At 40.5% G+C, this 22,850-nt stretch overlaps 1 protein-coding gene across 1 annotated transcript in view; it reads left to right on the plus strand.

The window, feature by feature from the left end:
* lrp8 (low density lipoprotein receptor-related protein 8, apolipoprotein e receptor) overlaps positions 1-22,850 on the plus strand; it is a gene marked incomplete at both ends in the record, with an annotated part of 260,428 nt that overhangs the window by 226,737 nt on the left and 10,841 nt on the right. The window contains 6 exons of the mRNA XM_083888037.1: positions 704-875; positions 5,217-5,441; positions 6,967-7,085; positions 8,470-8,609; positions 17,772-17,913; positions 20,945-21,097. Coding sequence (XP_083744163.1) covers positions 704-875; positions 5,217-5,441; positions 6,967-7,085; positions 8,470-8,609; positions 17,772-17,913; positions 20,945-21,097 — 951 coding nt within the window. The remainder of the gene's footprint in view (positions 1-703; positions 876-5,216; positions 5,442-6,966; positions 7,086-8,469; positions 8,610-17,771; positions 17,914-20,944; positions 21,098-22,850) is intronic.

Here is a 22,850-nt window from a genome sequence, read left to right on the forward strand (position 1 = left end):
ATGTGCAGCTATTGGGGAGGTTAACAAAAAACAAGAAAATCTGAGCAAATCACCTCTCCTCTGCCAGCAATCTACCAACCTGTGAATGTAATGTGGCCTTTGAGCAGTGAGAAGAGGAAGGACACAGAGGCCAAGGGGAACAGAGGGGCACAGTTTGGAAATACCATAGACAAAGTTGACCTTGTTGACTGAATTAGAATTATTCAAAGGCTTGAGTCACCTTCAGCCTGCAGAGAAATGCACCTCGGGTCATTGATGTGCCAGCAAACATTACACACTTTGTCACCTGAAGATGGGAACCTAGAAAACACAGTTCTGACATGCTGGTTTCACTAAAATACATGACATTTCTATTTGTTGGTCTTTGCTAATTTGAGCACCAGGACACACAGTCACACTGTGTATTTGCCAGGATCAGGAAAATGTCTCCATGTCACGTGTACACTGTCACACGTATTGATTGACAGTATTAATAATGGCTTATGTCTGACTCTGGGAGTGGGCAGGGGATGATAAATGTGCTGTGTTGGGGTCACAATAGTAGGTTAACGATTGTCAAGGGGTCTGCAACAAACCCTGAGCTTTGTGGCCTCCCTCTTCCATTTTGCCAGTGTCAAGTAGTAAATAAATGACAGAAAATGTTCTCCCAGAGAGGTCCATATACATTACTGTGACATTAATGTGTTTTTTCCCCTTCCACCAGGAAAAAGTCCCTACCTGATGTTCACAAACCGCCACGAGATCTGTCGCATAGACCTGCTGAAGAGTGCATACACGCAAGTGGTTCCCACACTAAAAAATGCTGTGGCCCTGGATGTAGACGTTTCCATCAACAAGATGTTTTGGTGTGATTTATATCATCGTAAAATATACAGGTACAAACTCTCTCTCACACACACATACTACTGTGCTCAGTAATATGATTTGTGTGGTCTATAAAAAAAAAATGAATGGCAGTGTGTACAGTCAGGACTTCTTCTACCTGTCACTCATTTTTTTTTTCCCACTATCCATCATTGTGTCTGCTTCAATCTGTCACACCCTCTGGTAGCAAGACACACAGACGGTGCGTAAGATTTTACAAATGTGTGCTTACAGAGTGAAGGCGTTTGAGGAAAGTGTGTACATTTTCTCCAGTCCTCACTCTGTGATTCAGCTTCTTGATCATGATTTAGGTCCAGGTTCAGGTTCAGGTTCAGGTAATGGTTGTTGGGTTGGGGTCAGGGTCACCCATTTAACCCTTAGAGCACAGAGCATTTTGGCTGATTTTTTCCATTACTATGCTTAAACGTACAGTATATGCAGAGGGTACACCGGAGCAAAAAGTACTCAAAATGTTTAAAATCGGATTGAATTTGTGAAATTTGGAAATATATCACAGTTCAAAGTTCACTTGGCTCGTTTTTTCTGAACAAAAAGAAAGGAAAAAACGGTCTATTTTGTGAACCTGCACAACCACTAAAAACGCGATAAATAAAATGAATAATAACAAGACTCAACAACACATAAGACGAAAAAACACCTATAACCACACACCCCCAGGATGTCCATATTAGGAGTTGTGTTTTATTCCCCTCGGCAAATTACCATGGGTGCACCTACGGCGCAGATCCTTGAGCACTAAGGATTAACTGAGATGATTAGATTAAGATCGGAGTTATGCTAAAAGACGAGGGATTGTAACATCACTGTGTGTGTGTGTGTGTGTGTGTGTGTGTGTGTGTGTGTGTGTGTGTGTGTGTGTGTGTGTGTGTGTGTGTGTGTGTGTGTGTGTGTGTGTGTGTGTGTGTGTGTGTGTGAGTGTGTGCGCGTGTGTGTGTGGTGCGGGTGTGTGTGTGTGGGTCAGTGGGTGGCTCAGGGAGAGATAGGGCTTCAGTCCCACACAGACGTCACATCTGACATTAAAGCATGGAGCTGTTTGTCCTTCACAGTGCATGATGTGCGTTCATATTATTACTTCACACAATGTGTGTGCATGTGTGTGTGTGTCACTCTAATGACTGACAGGTAGTGGGAGGGGTCTTCTATCATCTCAGCAGAGCCATATGCTCTCTCCAATTTCACAGCTTCAATAATCACCACCATTACTTATCTGCACATAGACACAAACATGCACATGGACAGATGGACCAATTTGTCTTGATAAGGCAACAACTAAACACACACTCGGTGGCTTTAGTTTTGTTCTTGTTCTTATTCGCCTAATTTTCCTGCTTGTTTGTGTCCTTATCCTTTAATATTATATTTTCTTTTTTTATAAAAAATATAAATGTTTGCTGCCGGTTTTGTGTTGCATGTTAAGCATATTGATGTTTGTTTGTCCCAATTAGAGAAACAATCACCAAACCAGTGTTTAGTTGACACGATTATGGCTAAATCCATACTAATAAAATGTTTGTTTTATGAAATGGCATTTTAAAACATCCTCTGTCCCAGCAAGTGTTTTAGCTCTGTATTAATATTTACACAGTCTGCTTCCATACCATCACACCTACAAACACAGATTTTGTACTTGATGCAAAGAAATAAAAGTCAAAACAGCGATATCTTTTATTAGACAAATGATAAGGTGAAACTGACACAGAAACAGGATTTTCTTTAAGAACTATTCAGTTGTAAATGGCAAGTGTAAATGTAGCTGTTGCGATGAAGTTGAAAACTAAATATAGTCGGTCGAATGTAGCCTTAGAAAATGTAATGTCAACTTCCTCCCTCCATGTTACGTCCTTGAGGGCTGATGGTGACAAAGAAATAGCAGCTCTAGCGTAACAAATCTCTTAAATTCGAGCTACTTGTGTGTAATGACAGAATACATACATCACTTATTAATAACCGGTGTAACTAGGACAATGATTAGAATTATAAAGGCACACGGTCTCAGGCTGAACAAAATGGCAATTATCCTGCAACCATTCATCACCTGTAAAACTGTAAAAAGTGACTTCATTGTTTCCAGAACTTTTGTTTTCCATTTTCCTTCTTCCTACTTATTTTCCTTTGGTTGCTGTTGTTTTAAGTTTAGTTTCATCTTAATTCCCGTGGCATGATTGATCTTAGACGTCGTACTTTGTAGAGAAGTGGTTTCCCTGCTAATAAAGGTGCGCTCCATCAAGTAGAAATAGCCGAGCATGTGGTTTCACCTCATCAGCCCTCACCGTGACGGTGTTTTTCCAAGCTCATTCAGGGCGATTAGCATGCTAGGGGTCGATGACTTGTTAACTTCTCCCCGTGATGGAGATGTCTGTTGCAAACAATAATACAGCCAATTAAAGATGCAATCTGCTCGGTCGTATTGGACTCATCTGTCTCTGCCTTATTCTTCACTGCAGCCTGCCTCCCAACCTGTTCATCCTAGTCTATGATTTACACGGAAGTGACAAGAGGATCCTACCTAGTTTTACAGAATCTGTCTTTACAGTATGTAGATGTTTAACTGTAAAACTTATTATGAATACTTAAAAAATAAAGTTAGATTATACGTACCTTTTGAGTATAACTTGCATAAATATGATGTTAAAGGTGCCATATGTAAGAATGTGGTCAAAAACGGTTACTACATTCAAATTCAAAATACCGAGGTCTTTTAGGTTTCGTTTAACTGGCAACCCGTGGTTGCTCGGCAGCTGAGACTCTACTGACTGCAATGATTGGTAGATGGCGGTAGGTGGCGCCACGTGCCAAAAACATAAACATGATTTGCAGTCTGCAAAATACTTGTTTTAATGCAAATATTTTGTCTGCACTGTTGTTGTTGGTGAGTTCAGTTTGTTATATGAACATTATTCCTGAGTCTCTGTGACATATTAGGAGGATTGTATGGCCAGTTGCTTTAGATTTATTACATAATGCACCTTTAAATGGCACATTATGAGACTTTAACAAGATCCAGTGAAATTGACACAATAAGAAATGAAAGTATGAAAGTCTTGACTTAAACTTAACCCAAAATCTGGCAACCTCAGCTGCCCGGTTGTTCTGTAAAAGCAACCGGGGTTTTTTTCAGTGTTTGTAAATGTTTCAGCTAAAGGACACTGTGATTAAAACTAAGTCTCTGAGAAAAAAGGTAGCCAGTTGTCTGTGATCTATAGTGCACATACAGCCCATTGTTGCACACGTATCATGAGACATTTCATCCTCGTCCACTTGATTATCTTCATTTCAATTTCCCCCCTGTCTGAGAGACAGGTGTTGTGTCCATGCTATGAACCACAGGACACTGGATTATCCGTTACATGGCTGCAGCAGCAGCAGCAGCAGCAGCAGCAGCATGGTTTTTTCGTAACCTCATTCATGAAGACGTCTGGAGTCGAAAAACAGTAATTAACAGCACAATCTGCTTCAGAGTCTGACTCGTTCATCCCCACCTCATCCCTAATCTCGCCCCCTTACCTGCCTCATCTGCAGTTAAGCTGCTCCTCCACCTCTTCAGCTGTCAGCCTCAGTTTCACAGTTGTTGGTGGGTTTTTTGTAGCCACTGCCACAGTATTAACACTGATGGTCAAATAATGCCTCATTTCATGTTAGAGCAGTATTTATAGAGCTTTGATTCACAATGAACACATCAAGACTTGTAAAAACTTATTAAAAACTTAATTTTGTTGTTCCAAAAAGAGATCCCATCTCATGTGGTGACACATCCAGGACAGTTTTTTTAATACCAGGTGTGAACAGTGGATGTATATGGGAATGAGAATATATCATGTGCCAATACTTGAGACATTTTCTTTTCAATCCTCTTTCCTCTCAAGGTTACCATGTAGTGTCTTATTCTATGTATTTCAAATGATAATGTTCATTGTCAGAGTGAACTTCACATTGGAATGGAGAGCAAAGGAAATATCGACAAGTATAAGAGAGAATTCTACACATATACGAAGAGTGGCAAATAACACAAAAAAGGAGTCATGCTGTTTTGTAAGTCACTGGTAGATGAAGATGGACTTGTTTTCTCTGGACAAGGCTGGTTAGTGGCTGAGGTTGTTATAGAGGTGTCAGGTTTGGGTGCCCCTGACATGGCGTCATCTGGAGGGAAGAATACCAGGTCTAACTAGGTTTCAAAGGCATGTAGTGTCCGCCAGTCTGTCTTTACAAGAAAAGGAATCCGAAAAAGATGATCAAGTACAACTTTTACGATGGATTTTTTTTCCCTGCCTGTTCATGGGGTTTATGTTTTTTGTAACGCTAACTTACACACCTCTTCTCTATCATCCAACCAGTGCTTACATCAACAAGGCCAGTGACGCGTCACAGCAGGTGACGCTCATCGACTCTCTCGACTCACCCGAGGGCCTCGCGGTCGACTGGGTCCATAAGAACATCTACTGGACCGACTCTGGCAACAAGAGCATCTCGGTTGCCACGGGAGACGGCATGAAGAGGAAAGTGCTGATATCCACTGAGCTGAGTGAGCCACGGGCCATCGCAGTCGATCCACACCAAGGGTGAGTGGATAAAATTTAAGAGTGGAGAGATTTTTTTTTCGTCTGTGGTCATTGTTCTATTCCTGAACATTTCAGACACTGTCATTGTTTGAATGGGTTAACAGCCAGTGTTATTATGAGGAAAGACACTTATCTGTTGAATTAAGCAGCTTCACAATTTACAATCAGTGCATTTCCATACGCAGTGAGGTTGAGCTACAGATGCGGCTTGACTGCGCTGTTTAATTGGACAACTGTCCTTGTCCCAGTATCCAAGCACAAGTGGGGAAATCGATTTATCGATGAAAGTAATGATATGTATTTATGGTAAATGGTCTGTATTTTTATAGCGCTTTCCTAGTCATGATGACCACTCAACGCTGCTTTAACGCTACAGTTTTGCAATGTACACACATTCATACAGTGTATCTGTGTGCATCACTGGTTCTATCACACATCTTTCATACTCATTCACACACTTCTGGCACAGTCATCAGGAGCCAGTGCTGGAGTAAAGTTTAATATTATTCAAGGAACGCCAGGAATGCCAGGAACCTTCACCCCATGAAGTGCGTCTGCCTTTGTTACACTTATGGCAACATGTGTGACGATTATAAAATGTAAAAACTGAACCCCCAACTAAGAGGAAGTCAAAACTCGCATCTTGAAAAAGGTTGAAATCGGATTTATTATAAAGAACTAAAACTATGGAACACAACATTAAGCGATGAGGATTCCAACAAAAAGAGCGGAGGCTGGCTCAGCTTGTTGGCAAAAGTCAGAGTCAGGAACCTGAAAGTGAAAAGAAACACGAGTGGTTAGTGGACGAAAAAAAGGAACAAAAGAAGAAATACTAGTAAAGCACAGAGGGAGCCTGATACCGCGTGTGGAGACGAGGACGCACTGGCGAGGAGTGAATTAAAAACCAGAGAATATGAAGCAGCAGGTGATGCTGAGATGATGGGTTGCAGGTGTGTGACTCCTCCCAGCACACCGACCAACCCCCTTAAACGCTCAGACACAGACAATTGCACAGAAAAAAAACAAGAAATAGGAAAACAGGAACCAAACAAAATAAAATGCAAAACATGAAGCCATAACAATAAGTCTCCTTTCAGCCTGTTATTTGTTAGCACTATTCCAAGTCTTCCTACTGTCCTTGACCTTTAAAATATTTAGTTATTTCAGCTGGCAGAGTGTAAACTTGACAGTCCAAAGTAAGTATTTGCCTGTGTCTGCCGCTGTGTTTTTTTTCTCATTGTTGTCTTCCTCTTATGTTTACTGCCCTCTGTACTGGCTTGGAAACACAATACAAAAATACAACTCCAACCGATGCAACTTTTAGAAATTCGATTCAGTTCAGTTTTCAGACTGACTAACTCAACTTTAATTGAATCCGTAAAAGTGATTCCAGGCTTTTCACAGATTCCTCATGAACACACACACACATTTGAAGGAAGTTTGCAGAACCTGTTGATGATAATAAGAGAAGAGAAAAGATAGACTTGGACTCCACATCTGACCTGTCACTATAATGTTTCCACAGGTTTATGTACTGGTCAGACTGGGGAGGTCAAGCCAAAATTGAGAAGTCTGGGATGAACGGAGTGGACCGTCAAGTTTTGGTGTCTGAACACATTGAGTGGCCCAATGGAATCACCCTGGGTGAGTAAAAATCATCAAAACACTCATCAAAAAGAAAGTTGATCAAGAGACTGGGAATTCTGCCATCACAGAGCTGAGAGTTTAAAGCCATTGTCTCTGCAGGAACAGGAGCGACGATAAGAGGGAGGAGGGGCAAGAGGGTAACAGCAATAGCTGAGAGAACAAAACAGTCAAAGGTCTTTGCAGCCCCTGAGTAGTTCTTATTGTTGTGACTCGGTTTGTGTCTGGCTCTCATCAATCAAGCCAGCGAACACAGGCCCCTGAATTAATAAGCCAGACGCTATGTGCCATCGATACCTACCATCATTCCACATTCAACTCCCTCCGTGGCCCAAGCCAATTTCTCTCCGTTGCCCTTGCCTGCGGAGAAAGAGAGGCGCACGCGGTTGCCACACTCTGTGGGATTGAGGTGTCGCTGCATCTGTATGAAAACAAATTATTTTTTTGACAAAGGTGAATGAAAGACTTGACAAGCGGCGCTCTATAATGCTGTGGGTGAATTATTTTCCCTCAGACATTGATTTAGAATAGGTCAAGCTGTGAATGAAAATGACTCTGGTAGTTTCTTGGTTTCTCTTCTTGGCATTCCATTGAACATGGATACCTCTTTAATTCCCTTAACTGGCTTGACTTAAGCGTATAATCAAATGTCCGCTTTATCAGGGTAAGTCGTTATTCTTATGTCGGCGAGGAAGTGTCGACGACTGCTATTCATGTCTCCTGGTGGTTAAATTGTCTGAATTTAATGTGTCAAAACATGTTTTCTATGCCAGAGAAGAGCTAACAACTTTGCACATTTTTTATTTTGACAGTTTTAAATGTCAATTTCAGACAGGAAATGCATTTAGGGAAATCTGAAACATCTCACACTTGCATACTTCTTTTCAAATTTAGACATCAACATAAGTGCTCCTTAAGAGCAAAGTCGTACTGAGATTGTCGTACGTCCTTTGCTGTCAAAATAATGTGCAATCTGCATATGTTAAACTAACCACCACACTTTTCTGTGGCCCACAGCAAAGGCGACAAAGAGTCGTAATTTAAACACCATCGGAGACTTTAACCTTTAAACGAGTCCGGCAAGAGTAATCAGTTTGCTCAAGGGCACGTGTATTTTTATTTTTTTCTCAGCAAAGAAGTCAACCAGCAATACAACAATCACATCTGTGTTTTCTCAGCGCAGGGTCTCAGCTGTCATGTCAAAGAAGATTGATGGTGTAGCTACTGGGCCATTGCATTCACACACATTTCACCCCGTAGGCCTTTTCTGTTTGTATGACTTCTCTCTCCTTCTCTTCATCCGTCTCCTTTTCTTTCCCTCCTCGGTTTTTGGGTCCCCCCCCCCTCCTCCCCTCCTCCTCTCTTCTCTCTTCTCTCTTCACAGACTTGTCCAATAGGCGTCTGTACTGGGTGGACTCCAAACTGCACCTGCTGTCCAGTGTAGATCTGAATGGAGACAACCGCCGAGTGCTGCTGTCCTCCCATCATCACCTGGGACACCCGTTTGCCCTCACTGTGTTTGAGGTACGTGAGAGCCGATGTTTTACGATGAAGCCGTAGTTCGAGTGCAACAAACGATATGATGAATATCTCAGAGCCGTATCACTGCGCCGATGCTTTAACAAGCTGTAAAACTTTATAACCTTTGATGTGATATGTTTTAACACTGGCACCGTACCAATATTTTTATGTAATTGCCCATAAATGATAGATCGCCGACACTATTTATTTACTGTAGTGTAGTGTGATATTGGTAAACACGTCAAGGCGTGACATTTCATCAGATACATTATTGTCATCTGTGTGATGATGCAGTTTAAATTAAGATTGTTTTTTGCTGGTGGCATCTGTCCTGATGACCACTGGACTGTTAAAATAATTCTGCACCAAATGGGTCTCGGTCCATAATGCAATATATTAAAAAAATAAAAGCTAGCGAATGAATTATGCAGCCTCTTTTGGCAAAAGGGGTAAAATGAATTATAACCAGCTTGATTTAGTGGCTTAAATGAAGCTATGGTCCAGTATTTAAATAGAAAATAGAGGAATAATAACCTTGAAACAAAGTGAAGATATATTTTGTTCATTTAATTTCTTTTGCTGGGACTTGGCATGGAGTTCCTGCAAGCAATTGACAGTGATGGTATGAGAGATATCTCCTTAACGCCGATGCTTACGGCCTTATTCCACCTCCAGATACTGTAGATACACACAGAGAAATTGGTTTGGCCCGATTTGTCCCTGACATTCGTTAGTTGCTTCTGTGGTTTTGGATTTCCAGATGTAGGCATGTGTGGATGGAAGGGGTTACCTGTAATGTTGCTTGTTTTTGTATGAAGCACATAGAAGTTCATAAACATCATATAAAATAAGAAACGGCAGAAAACTGGTGGTGCCGTTTTGTATACAGTAGCAGGATACACCCAGAGGATGGTTATCTCAAAGCTAGTGAGTGTGGAGTCACAGTTGAGTCCAGCAATCAATGAAACTAATTTGAGTGTATTTATTGCGGCAGGACTAAGTAAGTAAGTCTGTTAGAGCCCATCAAATACAGAAGGTGTGGACGCTGGCAAAGAGAAGCAGAGGAGGTGAGGATGAGAGAGAGAGGGAGGTGAAGCGTGTTCAGCGCCACACACTGTGATGATGGGAAGGAAAAAGAGGAGAGGGGACATCCATCATCTCCAGCTGTGTGTGTGTGTGTGTGTGTGTTTGTAAGGGAGATGAATAAAAGCAATGTTTCAGGCAGCAGTGAAAGTTCATCCCAAGAGATTAATGGCCCTCAGCTCGTCTGCTCTTTGTTCTGTTCTGCTTATGATACTGAACAAATTAAAAGCCTGTTAACGGTGCAGCAGGTAGTCCACGTCCAAACAGACCTGTTTTTTGCTCAGTTTGTATCTTTTCTGGGGAAACTGGCTTCATGGGTGCATTTTTGTCTCAGAGTCTCCATCCATCCATTCATCTTCTACTGCCTTATCCTCCGCATGAGGGTCACGGGGGGGGTGCTGTGCCAATCTCAGATGGCATAGGGCGATAAGCGGGGTACACTCACACCTACAGTCAATTTAGAGTGTTCGATTAAAAAAAACAAAAAAACATCTAATTTTAAATTTTAAGCCCATGTTCCCGACAGGGTTACAAACCCGGGTCTTCTTGCTGCAAAGGCAAAAATGCACCTCAGAGTCTCTTGGTCTCTAAATAGGCCCAATCAAGACACGTGAAATTAAATGTTGAGAACATTTAACTACTCTTAAAGGTGAAGTAAGTAGTTTATAGTGCCATCTAGAGGAGAGGCTGAAATTTACAACAAAGACCTGCTGCTCTGCTCACCCCCTCCCTTCCCTGAGCGCTACGGTATCCGCAGCTGGTCAAATGTCGTCCTCGTCGTCTTTCTCTGTGTCAGCGGATGAGGTTCATGAGGTGAGGGAGAGGGCGAGCTACCGCGGCCGTAGCAGACGAAAGCGGAGAGAGTGGAGGCGGGACTTCCGCTACAAGTAAAGAGACGCTTGATTTGTTCTCTCGCGTTTGCCCTTACAGGCTCCGGTAGAAACATGGCGTCTCGCTGCTAACAGTGGCTATGCAACCACGGCCCGCGACCGTGTCATTTTACATGACTTTTTGAAACACTACGAAAATGAAACAAAAACTATTATTCATCGACTAGACAATGCAGGAGCACATAATATGTATAAAAAGTGGATTTTTGGTTATATAAACCCATAAATACTACATAGTGTCCCTTTAACCTGAACAGAAGGATCATCTGTTGTATTGACAGAAACCTTGACAGAAAACCTGTCAGCTGAAGCCTAATATTACAGTACAATTCCTGCTCTTATCACGACACACACTGTTATTTAAGACCTACTCCACCATCCAGATCAGATTCATTTTACTATCTCTCCTCATCACACATTGTCAGATTAGCACGACCATACGTGGTGTCATTTATCAAACATTTTATGATAAGACGTCAAACTAGCATCTCTCTTTTGTCATATTGTACTTTTAAGCAGCCTATTCACATATTAGTATAAATTGTACTTTCTTTTTTTCTCTTTTTACTTTTTTTTAATTATTCTTCATTCATTCTCCACACTGGATTTGCATATGTAATTAATTCAAGACGAAGATTAAACAAAATTGATTTATTTTATGAAGTGTGGGACTATATGCCACAATTAAGGTAAATTTCAAGTTCATTTAAATCTTATCGATCTTTTCAATCCTTTGGATCCCGTCCCCTTATATTGAAGTCGATTGTATCAGTCATTTGTGCAGTTGCAGTCATCTAATGAGGAGCTCCCTGAGACGAGCGTTTCAATCTCTTACGCTGCGCTACCAGCGATGGAGAGAGAGAGGCGACGAAGCTACCTTGAACATTACAGGAGCATTAGTGCCTCTCCAAGTCTCACACACAAGTCTTAATTAATTAGATGCATGTAAATGTTAGGTATACTGTTTTGCCAGACTTTTACGATACTAATCCGAGCCATTTATTGGTGAAAACATGCTCTTTTTATGTATATAACTCAGAAAGATTACACTGCAGCCATTGCTGCCTGCCACGGATGCCGCTCAAAGTGCTCTACAGGACTAATTATGTAACTTTTTGTCAGAAATTTTTCCATACAAAGATATAAAAGATGCTGGAATTCCCTTTTTAAGTGTCATCTGCCATCTTCATATCAGTACTGATATGTTTTACTTAGGGCTGTCAATGGATTAAAAAAAAATTAAGCTCATATTTTGAATCGCGATTAAAAGTTTGACTAAACGAATGAGTAATCAGACTCCATTGTTTAAAGGTGCATTATGTAATAAATCTAAAGCAACAGGCCATAAAATCCTCCTAATATGTCACAGAGACTCAGGAATTATGTTCATATAACAAACTGAACTCACTCACCAACAACAACAGTACAGCCAAAATATTTGCATTAAAAAAAATCTTTTGCAGACTGCAAATCATGTTTATGTTTTGAAATCATGTTTTGGCATGTGGCGCCACCTACCGCCGTCTACCAATCATTGCAGTCGGTAGAGTCTCAGCTGCCGAGCAACCACGGGTTGCCAGTTACGTCAGAAAACGAAACCTAAAAGACCTCGGTATTTTGAATTTGAATGTAGTAACCGTTTTTGGCCACATTCTTACATATGGCACCTTTAATTGTATCTTTATTTATTTTATTATCACATAATTACACATACAGATAAGGCTCAGGCCTATCAAGTGCCATCCAGGTCTCAGCAGTTAGTCGCGCATCTGTTTTTTTGACAGTCAAGGCAAAGGATCGCAACTTCCAGTCCTTGTCAATAAATTGTGCCGTGACACCCAGGTAACATTCGTTTTATCGATGGTTCAGTCACTCAGCTTCTTAAAATAAAACCTTCCATCCAACAATCTCTCACCTCTCACGAGCTTCAGCTACTATCTATGTCTCTCTATCTGACTGACTGCAGACTGGTTCGCGCGGATCATTTCTGGCTTTCATGTCGGAGGTCAGCACACACCAGAAGTAAACAAACTTGCGTTAATTAATTTCATTGCGTTAATCTCGGCTGTATTAATCGCAACGATTTACGTTTTAACTTTGACAGCCATATTTTTTCCTAATGCCACATAGAACAGACACATTAGTCCGTATCAAAGTCTTAAAAAATGCTACCACCGAACAGAATCTTACAAAATCCTTCCAGTCGGTGCCCAACCCCCCAACCAAGTCACAAAGCCCTGAGGAAATGTGGATCACACGGATGAGCAGAGAGTGACATTTTCTCTTTCTCTACCTTTAGTATCATTGCATTATGTATTTTTTTTTTTATTCCTTTCGTTGTTTGACTTGAGGGAATAGGAGAGAAGATGAGATGTGTTTGGGGGCGGAAGAAGCCGAGAGGAGCATGGTGACTGAAAGAAGTAAAATATGATCAGGGAGACAAAAAAAAAAAGATGTTAGGGCTCATGTTTATTCGTCTGCCATGAACTCCAGCATAGAGGTTGTAAAGCCTCTGCATCCTCACAGGTGCAACAAAATGTTGCCTTGACTAAATTAAAAAGACATTTTGCAGGAGTTGATCAGTGGTCATAGAAAAACACATTCTCACACCCACATAGGAATAATTAAAAGAAAAATAGAACTAAAGTGAATATCCATGAAGGTTTAAAGGTACAATATGTAGTATTTATGGGTTTATATAACCCAAAATCCACTTTTTTATACATATTATGTGCTCCTGCATTGTCTAGTCGCTGTATAATAGTTTTTGTTTCATTTTCGTAGTGTTTCAAAAAGTCATGTAAAATAACATGACCGCGGACCGCGGTTGCATAGCCACTGTTAGCAGCGAGACGCCATGTTTCTACCGGAGCCTGTAAGGACAAACGCGAGAGAACAAATCAAGCGTCTCTTTGCTTGTAGCGGAAGTCCCGCCTCCTCTCTCTCCGCTTCGTCTGCTACGGCCGCGGTAGCTCGCCCTCTCCCTCGCCTCACGAACCTCATCTGCTGACACGGAGAAAGACGACGAGGACGACATGTGACCGGCTGCGGATACCGTAGCGCTCAGGGAAGGGAGGGGGTGAGCAGAGCAGCAGGTCTTTGTTGTAAATTTCAGCCTCTCCTCTAGATGGCACTATAAACTACTTATTTCCCCTTTAAGCATATTTGAAAAACCACACCAGCATTTCAGGGAGGAGGTCACCATGGGTGGGGAGGTCTGAAAGCAGCGATTAGCACAACATTCCACAATGGAATTTTATAACATGGGTTTGATACAACAAAGAAAACACATCAAAGTGAAAAGTTGATGTGGGATTGCTTTGTTTGAGCTTTCATTTGTAGGTTGCTGGCATGACATCTCAGTAGGCAGGAGGCACCAAAGGCACGTCAGACGGATGTGTCAGTCAAAAGGCCTCGGCGTTAGTTCTTGCGGGACAGCATCATGACAAAATCATCAAACGCTTATCTCCCCTTATCACCAAAAACACTCCACGTCCATTTAGATTTACACTACGCTCTCCCATCTCCTTGACAACCACAGATGGACCTGAATGAAGTGAGGCAAAGCTGTGTGATTAGGGGAAGCTTGTGCTCGCACACCTGGTTTATCCTTCCACACATGAAGGATTTAGCTTGATCGTACAATGAAGAGTGCTGACCCGCTTGGGTTTGCGCTGCTTTCTGAAGCTTTCAAGGGGGTAACAAAAAGTAACAGATGCTGAGACTGAATGTGAAAGGAGAAAAGCAGAGGAAAAGGTTGTCAGAGAGACAGAGGGAGACATCTAGAGAGAAGAGAGCAGTGAAATGATAGATATTTGAGCCTTTTATTTCGTGACCATGACTGATATTTGTCTTTCATTGTTCCAGCGCTGCTGTCACACGAGTAAAGGTTATCAGAACCTGAGAGCTGGGTGATAGGGAACACAGTGAAAGATGGAAGAGAAGCATCGGAGAAAAAAGGTTAAGCCGAATGATACCCAAGCACAAAGGGAGAACATGGATTACAGCTCTAGCATACACAGCCATGCACATGCTGTCATAAATACACACACTAGATGAATCTGTGTTTGGATCCATATAGGTCCTTGACCTTTGGAGGAGACCATACAACAGTAAACACCATCTCTGCCGGATGAAAAAAAATACAAATGGCAGCCAACACGACCTTTTGTCTGGCACACACTTATCTCCTGAAATTTTCCCTTTATTATTATTATTATTATTTTTTTTTTGGAACCTGCCCGTGGTCACAGCATCTCCGTGTTTTCTTTCACTGTAATTTTCTGTGTTTTTCTTAATTGATGTGTGTCTCCGTGCAGATGAAGCAATCTGTGGTCGCCATGGAAACCAGGCACTGTAGTAGAGTGGTGTGAAGAGGGTTTTAGACAGATGACAGGAGAATGAGAAAGAAGCATGAGTGAATAACATCCCATGTCTATGCCTGCAGTATTTATTGTTTTATGGCCATGTAAATATCACCAGCAAATGGCGGAACAAGTCGTTATAATTATTTAATTTTCTAGACAAAGGTAGTCAGTTGTATGACTATTTCATACACTCCATTAGGGAGCATCCGGCAGTTGCTGATCTCTGGTTTCTGTTGCATGAAGCAAATTGAGCATTTCTCATGGTAAGCAGCCAGGGTTTAAACTGCCCATCTCCCACTCCAGAGACACCCACTCTTACCACAAGGGGCTATTTACAGCAGAAGCTACACGACTGATTTATGCATTCATTATTTGTGTCATTGTCAAAGTGATCCAACCCTCATTGGTGTTATAAGGCATTAAAATAAAAATGACAGTTGCAGTGCCCTCGTGCTGCGCTGCCCACACAATTCATGTATTTCATACTCATCCATCCATCCAAAAGAAATCATCTCTCATGAAGGGCATTCTACTAAAAAAAGCACATCCCTGATGTCAGCATAAATTAATGTGCAACACAGAATGAACTTCAGAGCTACAAATAATGCATGGGATGATGTGCTTTTGTCACCATTCAATTGATATTGTATTGTGATTCGATGGTAAGATCATTATGATGTTTTCCTCCTCAAACCAAAATTTAATGACACGTTGGAACAATCATTTTCACAAAATCAACGCATGTCACCTGTCACTTGGTCAGTCTATTATTTATTTAAGATGTAACTAAACTCTGTTTGTGTTAATTACTGTTTCAGGTACAAATCTTGAAATTATGATATACTGTAATTTCAAGATTAAAAATCTGCATACTGACTGCCTCTCTGGTCAGACACCAGCTACTACATTGAAATGTTGCCATTGCCTTTCTTTAAGTCCACTCTTCCTGTTCCTGAGTCTGAGACAAAGAACCTTGAACTCGGTGTACCAGTATCTCTCTCCCCACCACTCAACTGAGCATACGTGTTCAAAGTCCAAATTTAGTCAGACTAAGATAACAATTTGTTTATTTAATGTCATGTAAACACGTTAGTCCGACTAAGTCTAGCTCAATCTTAAGGCCACATTATACTTCTCCGACTGTAACCACGGAGACCCCTTGAGCCTTCATAATTCTCCGTCGTGGTGCCGGATACGCTGCAATTTCCCTGCCCGATCAGTAGGGGTCGCTACGCAAGGTTGTTGTTCTTCTGGCTACAGTGAGCAATGGCGTCCGAGAGAGAAAGACTGTTTGTTGTTGTTGTTGTTGCAGCTGAATAACATTGAAACAGTGGCCGTTTCTCACCTGAAATAAATATTTTTCTGTGTCCTGGAACGCAGTTTTAAGATCATTTGAGTCCAAACATGTGGTTTGTGTATTAAGATATGACGTATTTATAGTATTTATAGACACTAGACACAAAATGATTATTAATTAAATGTCTTGAATTCATGCACCCGGAGATGACGGAGAGGCTCTCCGACAAGCTCTCTGGCGATGTAGAGGGGTCTCCGTAACCGACATAGAGCACTTTACGGAGGAGTATAAATTGGGCTTTAGTCAGACTAACGTGTTTACATGACATTAAATAACTAACTAATCAACTAGCATACCTGGATAATGTGGTTCATAGTCCGATTACTCCTGCTTCTGTGCACTTAGTCGGACTGGAGTCAGACTTGGCATGCACCAAAATGTCCTGCCTGGTCTTTGACCCGGAATTAGAACGAGACAAAGTATAAACTGTTGCTGGACATGAAACGACAGCGCCGTGTTTTTTTTTAGGATAACACAACCACAAGAGCCTTGCTCCATCTAATGTTTATCACAATTAAAATGTACAGCAGGTGTGAAACATACACCAGGATCATCTCACCATCCGTCTCGCAGTTCACGTTTTTTTCCGTGATGTAAAGTTCAACAGGAAACTGATTCAATATGCACTAGCTTATAGAGAGATACAGCGCCACCTACGTGTATATACTCAGACTCTGCAAATTGTCCGGGTTGCCTGTCTTAGTCGGACTATGGCCTTAGCTGGATTAAACTGTGCATGTAGACATACTGACCTGCGGTGAATAAATAGATTCAGGCCAATTTTATTTGAACTTTTCCCACTCAGTGTTGGCTGAGCTTGTGTCGTAAGAAAAGAAAATGCTGGGCCTACATGAACAGAGCCTCTCAAAACAGGACACAACAATGTGAGCCTGCAAATTAACGAGCTTCAAATGAAACAGAAAAAAAAAACAAAAAAAACTGATGAGTAGAGAGAACTGAGGTTCCACTCTGTCTCAAATCCTCAGGGCATTGTTTGTACACAGACAGTTTGTTATAAGATCCCCCCATAAAAACAAAGCTGGGACATTTGCGAATTTAATTGAACAGCCATTTTTAGGGCGTGCTGATCATTTTCGCTGCAAGCTGCACAACGTGTTCACGTCTAGTCTTTCATCTCTAAAAAGTCCCACATGACTCCCCTGTGCATTTTTTTTTTTAACAATCGCTGTTAAACAGATGAAAAGCGAATTCATTGTAATTAAATGTGCTGCAGTTGCAGGTGGATGATAAATATTCACTTGGTATGATGGCAACATTTTGAGGGAAAGGAGCACAAAATAAAACATAAAACATTGTATTGAGCCATAAATATATTAACTAACAATTTTTAGCTTCTTGGCTAGAACTGAACCGAACTGGTAACTGAATAACAATCTTATTTTAAAAAGAAACTTACACTAATACTATGTATTTATGTGTTTCTGTGTTTGTTTATTTTCCAACACAGGATCATATATATTGGACGGACTTGGAGGATGAAGCGATATACAGTGTCAACCGACTGACGGGACATGATGTCACAAAGGTGGCTGAGCACCTCAACAACCCACTGGACCTCATAGTGTTTCACGAACAGAGGCAGCCAAAGGGTAAGACATGCTTTTTTTTTTTTTTGTTGTTGATCTGTTCCTAGGGCTGTATGGTCAAATACTGTATGGGACTAACTTGGAGTAATGGGCACTAATCATGCTGTGTGCCATCATTTAAAGGGACACTGCGTAGTATGTATGGGTTTATATGACCCAAAATCCACTCTTTTATACATCGCTGTATAATAGTTTTTGTTTCATTTTCGTAGTGTTTCAAAAAGTCATGTAAAATAACATGGTCGCGGGCCGATGTTGCATTGCCACTGTTAGCAGCGAGACGCCATGTTTCTACCGGAGCCTGTAAGGACAAACGCGAAAGAACAAATCAAGCGTCGATTTACTCGTAGCGGAAGTCCCGCCTCCTGATTAGCTAATGAGCTAAAATAGAAAACAGGTCCAGCTGCTGTAGATGATGGCCTCTAAAGTAAGGTCCTTCCCTAAAGAATATTAAAAAAATGCTTTATTCTAAGGCTACAAAAACGTACTTACCAACAGTATAATACTATTACATTTCAGCCTGTAACCCCTCCTGATGGTTACACACTGGACTTTTATATGATTGCAGATATAGACAACATGACAAGTACCAATACAAAATCCTAAATCCTCTCAGTATTGCACTTCTTCTAATCTTCTTCTAATCTTGAAATATTGATGTGTAGACCAGATGACACGTTTTGTTTAGACGGCCCGAAACAACAAACAAATAACCTCATGCATGGAATTAGATTGAAAAGTGCTGAGCATGTCAAGTGATTTACCACTATCTGTTCATTCCCATGTGTATTTGTGTGCAATTTGCTGCTGAAAGTGCTGTTTGTTTTTTTTCTTTGTTTTCTCCCCTCACTCTGAGCTCAAAGCAAGTCTTTGTCTCAGTGCCGACTGGAAGCTAATTGTCTTCTCTCATTAATAAATCAGGATTTCTGCTCAAAGAAATATCACAGAATTTAGCATGTTCTCTATAAAATGCCAACAAGTCGTACGAACAAAGAAGCCTAACTGTGTGAATTAAAGATTTGATGAAGCAACTCCAGTCTACTTACGTGTCTGAGGAAAGGAATATTCGATCAAATCTGACCTTGACTGAAGCAGTTTACAAGTAGAGCTCTATCTCTTCTGGTTTTTATCTTTTTTTCTCACTATCAGCTTTAATTTGTCTGTAAATATAGTTTACTAAACCTAACGACAAAAGAGAAATTCATCACATTCACCTTTACTTTATATCTTTATATCTTTCCCTTTTTTTTATCCTATTTCCTATTAGTTTTTGCTACTTTTTCCTGTTTTTGCCCTTCAAGTTCTCTCTGTTCATCTCCTTTACTCTTCTTCTGCTGTCCTTTTTATTCCAGCAGAAATTGAAATGTGTTATCATTGTTGGGTCATGACATTTTTCAAATGGCTCCATTTGGTATTAGAAGCAGGTGTTAAGTATATTTGAAGCTAAGTTTCGACAGCTCTTTGTCACTGTACTGTACTTGTTTGGCTGAGATACTGCACCGAAGGACACATTTATTAAATCTTCACTGTGTGTAGCGAGCAGTAATGTTTCCCTTTCACTTCCCCTGATGGCTGATGATATCCTTTTTAAACATACGTCAGGAGCCAGGAGTCAGAATCAACCACGACCTGACCTGATTGTTGTAAGAAGAGCAAACTTTACTTCATAGACTACGTTTAGAGATTCCTTCAGTGGGTGGTTACACAGTAAAGTTAGTATGAAGATGATTATAGCATTTCTACTTAGCCCCCGAAGTGACATGAAAAAAAAATAATTGAAATCTCAAGTTTACCAAAAGTTTCCCTATTGTTTTTTTTTTTTCTTTTTACAATTTTTTTTGGAAACTCGTACGGAGCCTGCGAAGTGACATGAGAAAAAAAAATGACGAAATTTTTTTTTTGGGAAACTCGAGATCACAAATTTGAAACTTTCCAAAAAAAATTAAAAAAAAAAAAAAAAAAAAAATTCCCATATTTTTTTGGGAAACTCAAGATTTTTTCTTTTTTTTCATGTCACTTCAGGGGCTCCGTACATTTCTGCTGAACACTGTATTACTTTATTTATTTAATTATTAGTTAAGGTGACATCTCTGCAAGAAACATCAACAGCCTAATAAAACACATTTCCTAACCTTAGTTGTGAGTGTTCATGTGTACATGTTAGGGCTGATTTGAGCCATGGTCTAAGATTCATCTAAGATTGACAAAGCAGCAAAGCCATGGGACTCTCTGATGTCACTGAGTATTGTACTTCAAAAGGTCATTGCTCAACAGGAAAAGGCTGATGTGCCACCCTCCATAGACTTAGACACTGATGACAAGAAACACAAAACTATCACATCTCAAGAGGTTGTATTTGTGAATAATGTCACTGTGATAGCAGCTTTTTGTCCAACGTAGAGCATTTTCCCCCCCCGTGTACGATACAGTGAGATATGTGTGTGGAAATCTTGAATTCTGGGCTGAACACATTCATGTGTTTCATCTGCACAAGTGCACCACACTTATATTGCATTTAAATGTCCATTGTGATTAAGTGTAAGTGAGATAATTCTAATTATACTTAATTATTTCTAAGTGTACAATCACTTAATTGTCTGAATTGTTTTTGTTCATTACCCCTGATGGAGCCTCTTATATCAGGAGCTTGGTCAGCTCTATAGAGGCTTCTATTTTGGACCACCATGTTTTTTACAGTAGCCCACAATGGACAAAATAAACATATTTTGGGTTTTAGTGCACACTTGGAAGAGAAGGGAAGAGTGAGATGAGGGATATTCAGCTGCAACACATTTTTACAGCTGTACATCTGCATTAACATGAAGGAAAAACAAAGAAATATACTTAAGTCTGCTCTACTAAGTCATTTGAGAGTTGTACCTGAATGTAGTTTAACCTTTGTACAGGCGCTTATAGTTTTTTAACAGTTCCTTAATTTTGCGGCTACTTTATTTGTAGCGCATCACCCTGCCACTGATGAACGATTTTATAATCTCTTTATCATCCTCTTATCATTCTTCTTTTTTCCCTGCAGCCCCCGACACATGTAATATGGGGAGTCTGCCCAACGGTGGCTGTGAGTATCTCTGTCTAAAGGCCCCTCAGATCACAGACCACTCCCCCAAGTACACTTGTGCCTGTCCTGATGGCATGGAACTAGGACCGGACATGAGGCGCTGTGCTATAGGTGAGTCAGTCAAACTGTGTGGACCCATTAATCACACAGTGTGGATGCTAACGCAGCTAACTGGAGGAATTCACTGGGAAATGTCATACGAGTTCTGCATCAGTCATTGAAATGATAGTGTCAGACCATGATGAGATTAAAACTGGACTGGACATTAAATTGAGTTCACCTCAAAATGAAGTATTTATAGACTTCTATAAATACGTTTTCTGTGTTAAACTGTTCTTGAACAGGTTTTTAAGGGTTCCTAAACCTACACATGATGCGCTGTGTAAAACATTTTTTTATACCAAACCAAATACATTTCTTTAGTATGGAAGAGTATTAGGGCCACATGTAAAAAAAAATGTTGAATGAAAGTGAAAAATAAATAAACAAACATTAATTCTGAGAAGAAAAAAAAGTCAGAATTTCGAGATTAAGCATCCAAATTTTGAGATAAAAAAAATTTTAAATTTGAGAATTCTTCTTCTTCAAAAATAAAATTCTCAAAAATCCTGACCTTAATCTCTGAATCCTGATTGTAATCTCGTAATTTTTACATGTGTCCTATAATACTCTTCCATACTTTATAATGTGAATTCCAGCACTAAATGTTTATTTTTATAAACTATTAATATTCCAATTTCAGTCCAGGTCCATGCCCGAATCTTTAAATATGCACTGAAACCTTTTCGAGCTCTGGATTAAATATGTACAGTAAAAGTTGTATATGCGCTTCATATTAGGAAGTGTGTTATTATATTGTTAATAATATGTGTCTCATATCACAACAAAACAGCCTTTTTTTACTATAGGTTTTACACAAATCACATTCTCACCACTATCAGCTGTGAACAGTGTGAGTTATATCCCTCAATCCTTTTCCATCGATTATAATGGACCCAAAAGTCGATTCCTTTGGTGTGTTTGATACCTGTGCTGACAGTAACACAATTTTGTGAAGTGGGTCAGGGATTCCCTGAGCTTATCTGTGTTCCCAGCCCATGTTCATTATTTTTCTGACCTATTTCACCACTGTGCCTGTACACTGCCTCACTACAGTCACCATATCAGTTAAGTGTTTATCCTCGATGCATCCTCTCTGTTTTGTACTTGATGTCGGAGCAGGTGAGTTAAGGGGAGGGCTGACACAGAAAACGAGAACGGCGGACGATTATATTTAGGCTGCTGTTCGGCGAGTGGCTCTGAGGAGAGAGAACGTGGTGATGAAGTGTACAATTAGAGAGGGGGAGAGGGGAGGGAGAGAACATTTACTCCTTCTTAATGTAGTACGGGCATTTCTGCTGAGAGTTGGTGATGTTATGTCTCTTTGGTTTCCTGCTTTATATATCTATTTTGGAACAACAATAAGAACCTGTGCTGATGATACCCAGCTGTATCGGTCATTCCCACCTGACGACCACACGGCCTCGGCAGGAATCTCAGATTGTCTCATATGTGACATATCTGCATGGATGAAAGCCCATCACCTGCAGCTAAAACCTCTCCAAAACGGAATTGCTGGTCTTCCCAGCCAAGCCAACAATACTGTACATCTGCATTAATATCGACTCCCTATCTCTGGCTCTTTCCAAGACAGCAAGAAACTTGGGTGTCATGATTGATGACCAGTTGACCTTTAAAAATCACGTTGCTTCTGTCGCCCAAGTTATGTCGCTTTGCACTATTCAATATAAGTAAAATCAGATTGTATCTAACTCAACAGGCTACCCAGCTCCTAGTAGAATAGAATAGAAATACTTTATTCATC

Source organism: Microchirus variegatus, assembly GCF_963457635.1.
Source record: "Microchirus variegatus genome assembly, chromosome: 4".
Lineage (NCBI taxonomy): Eukaryota > Metazoa > Chordata > Actinopteri > Pleuronectiformes > Soleidae > Microchirus > Microchirus variegatus.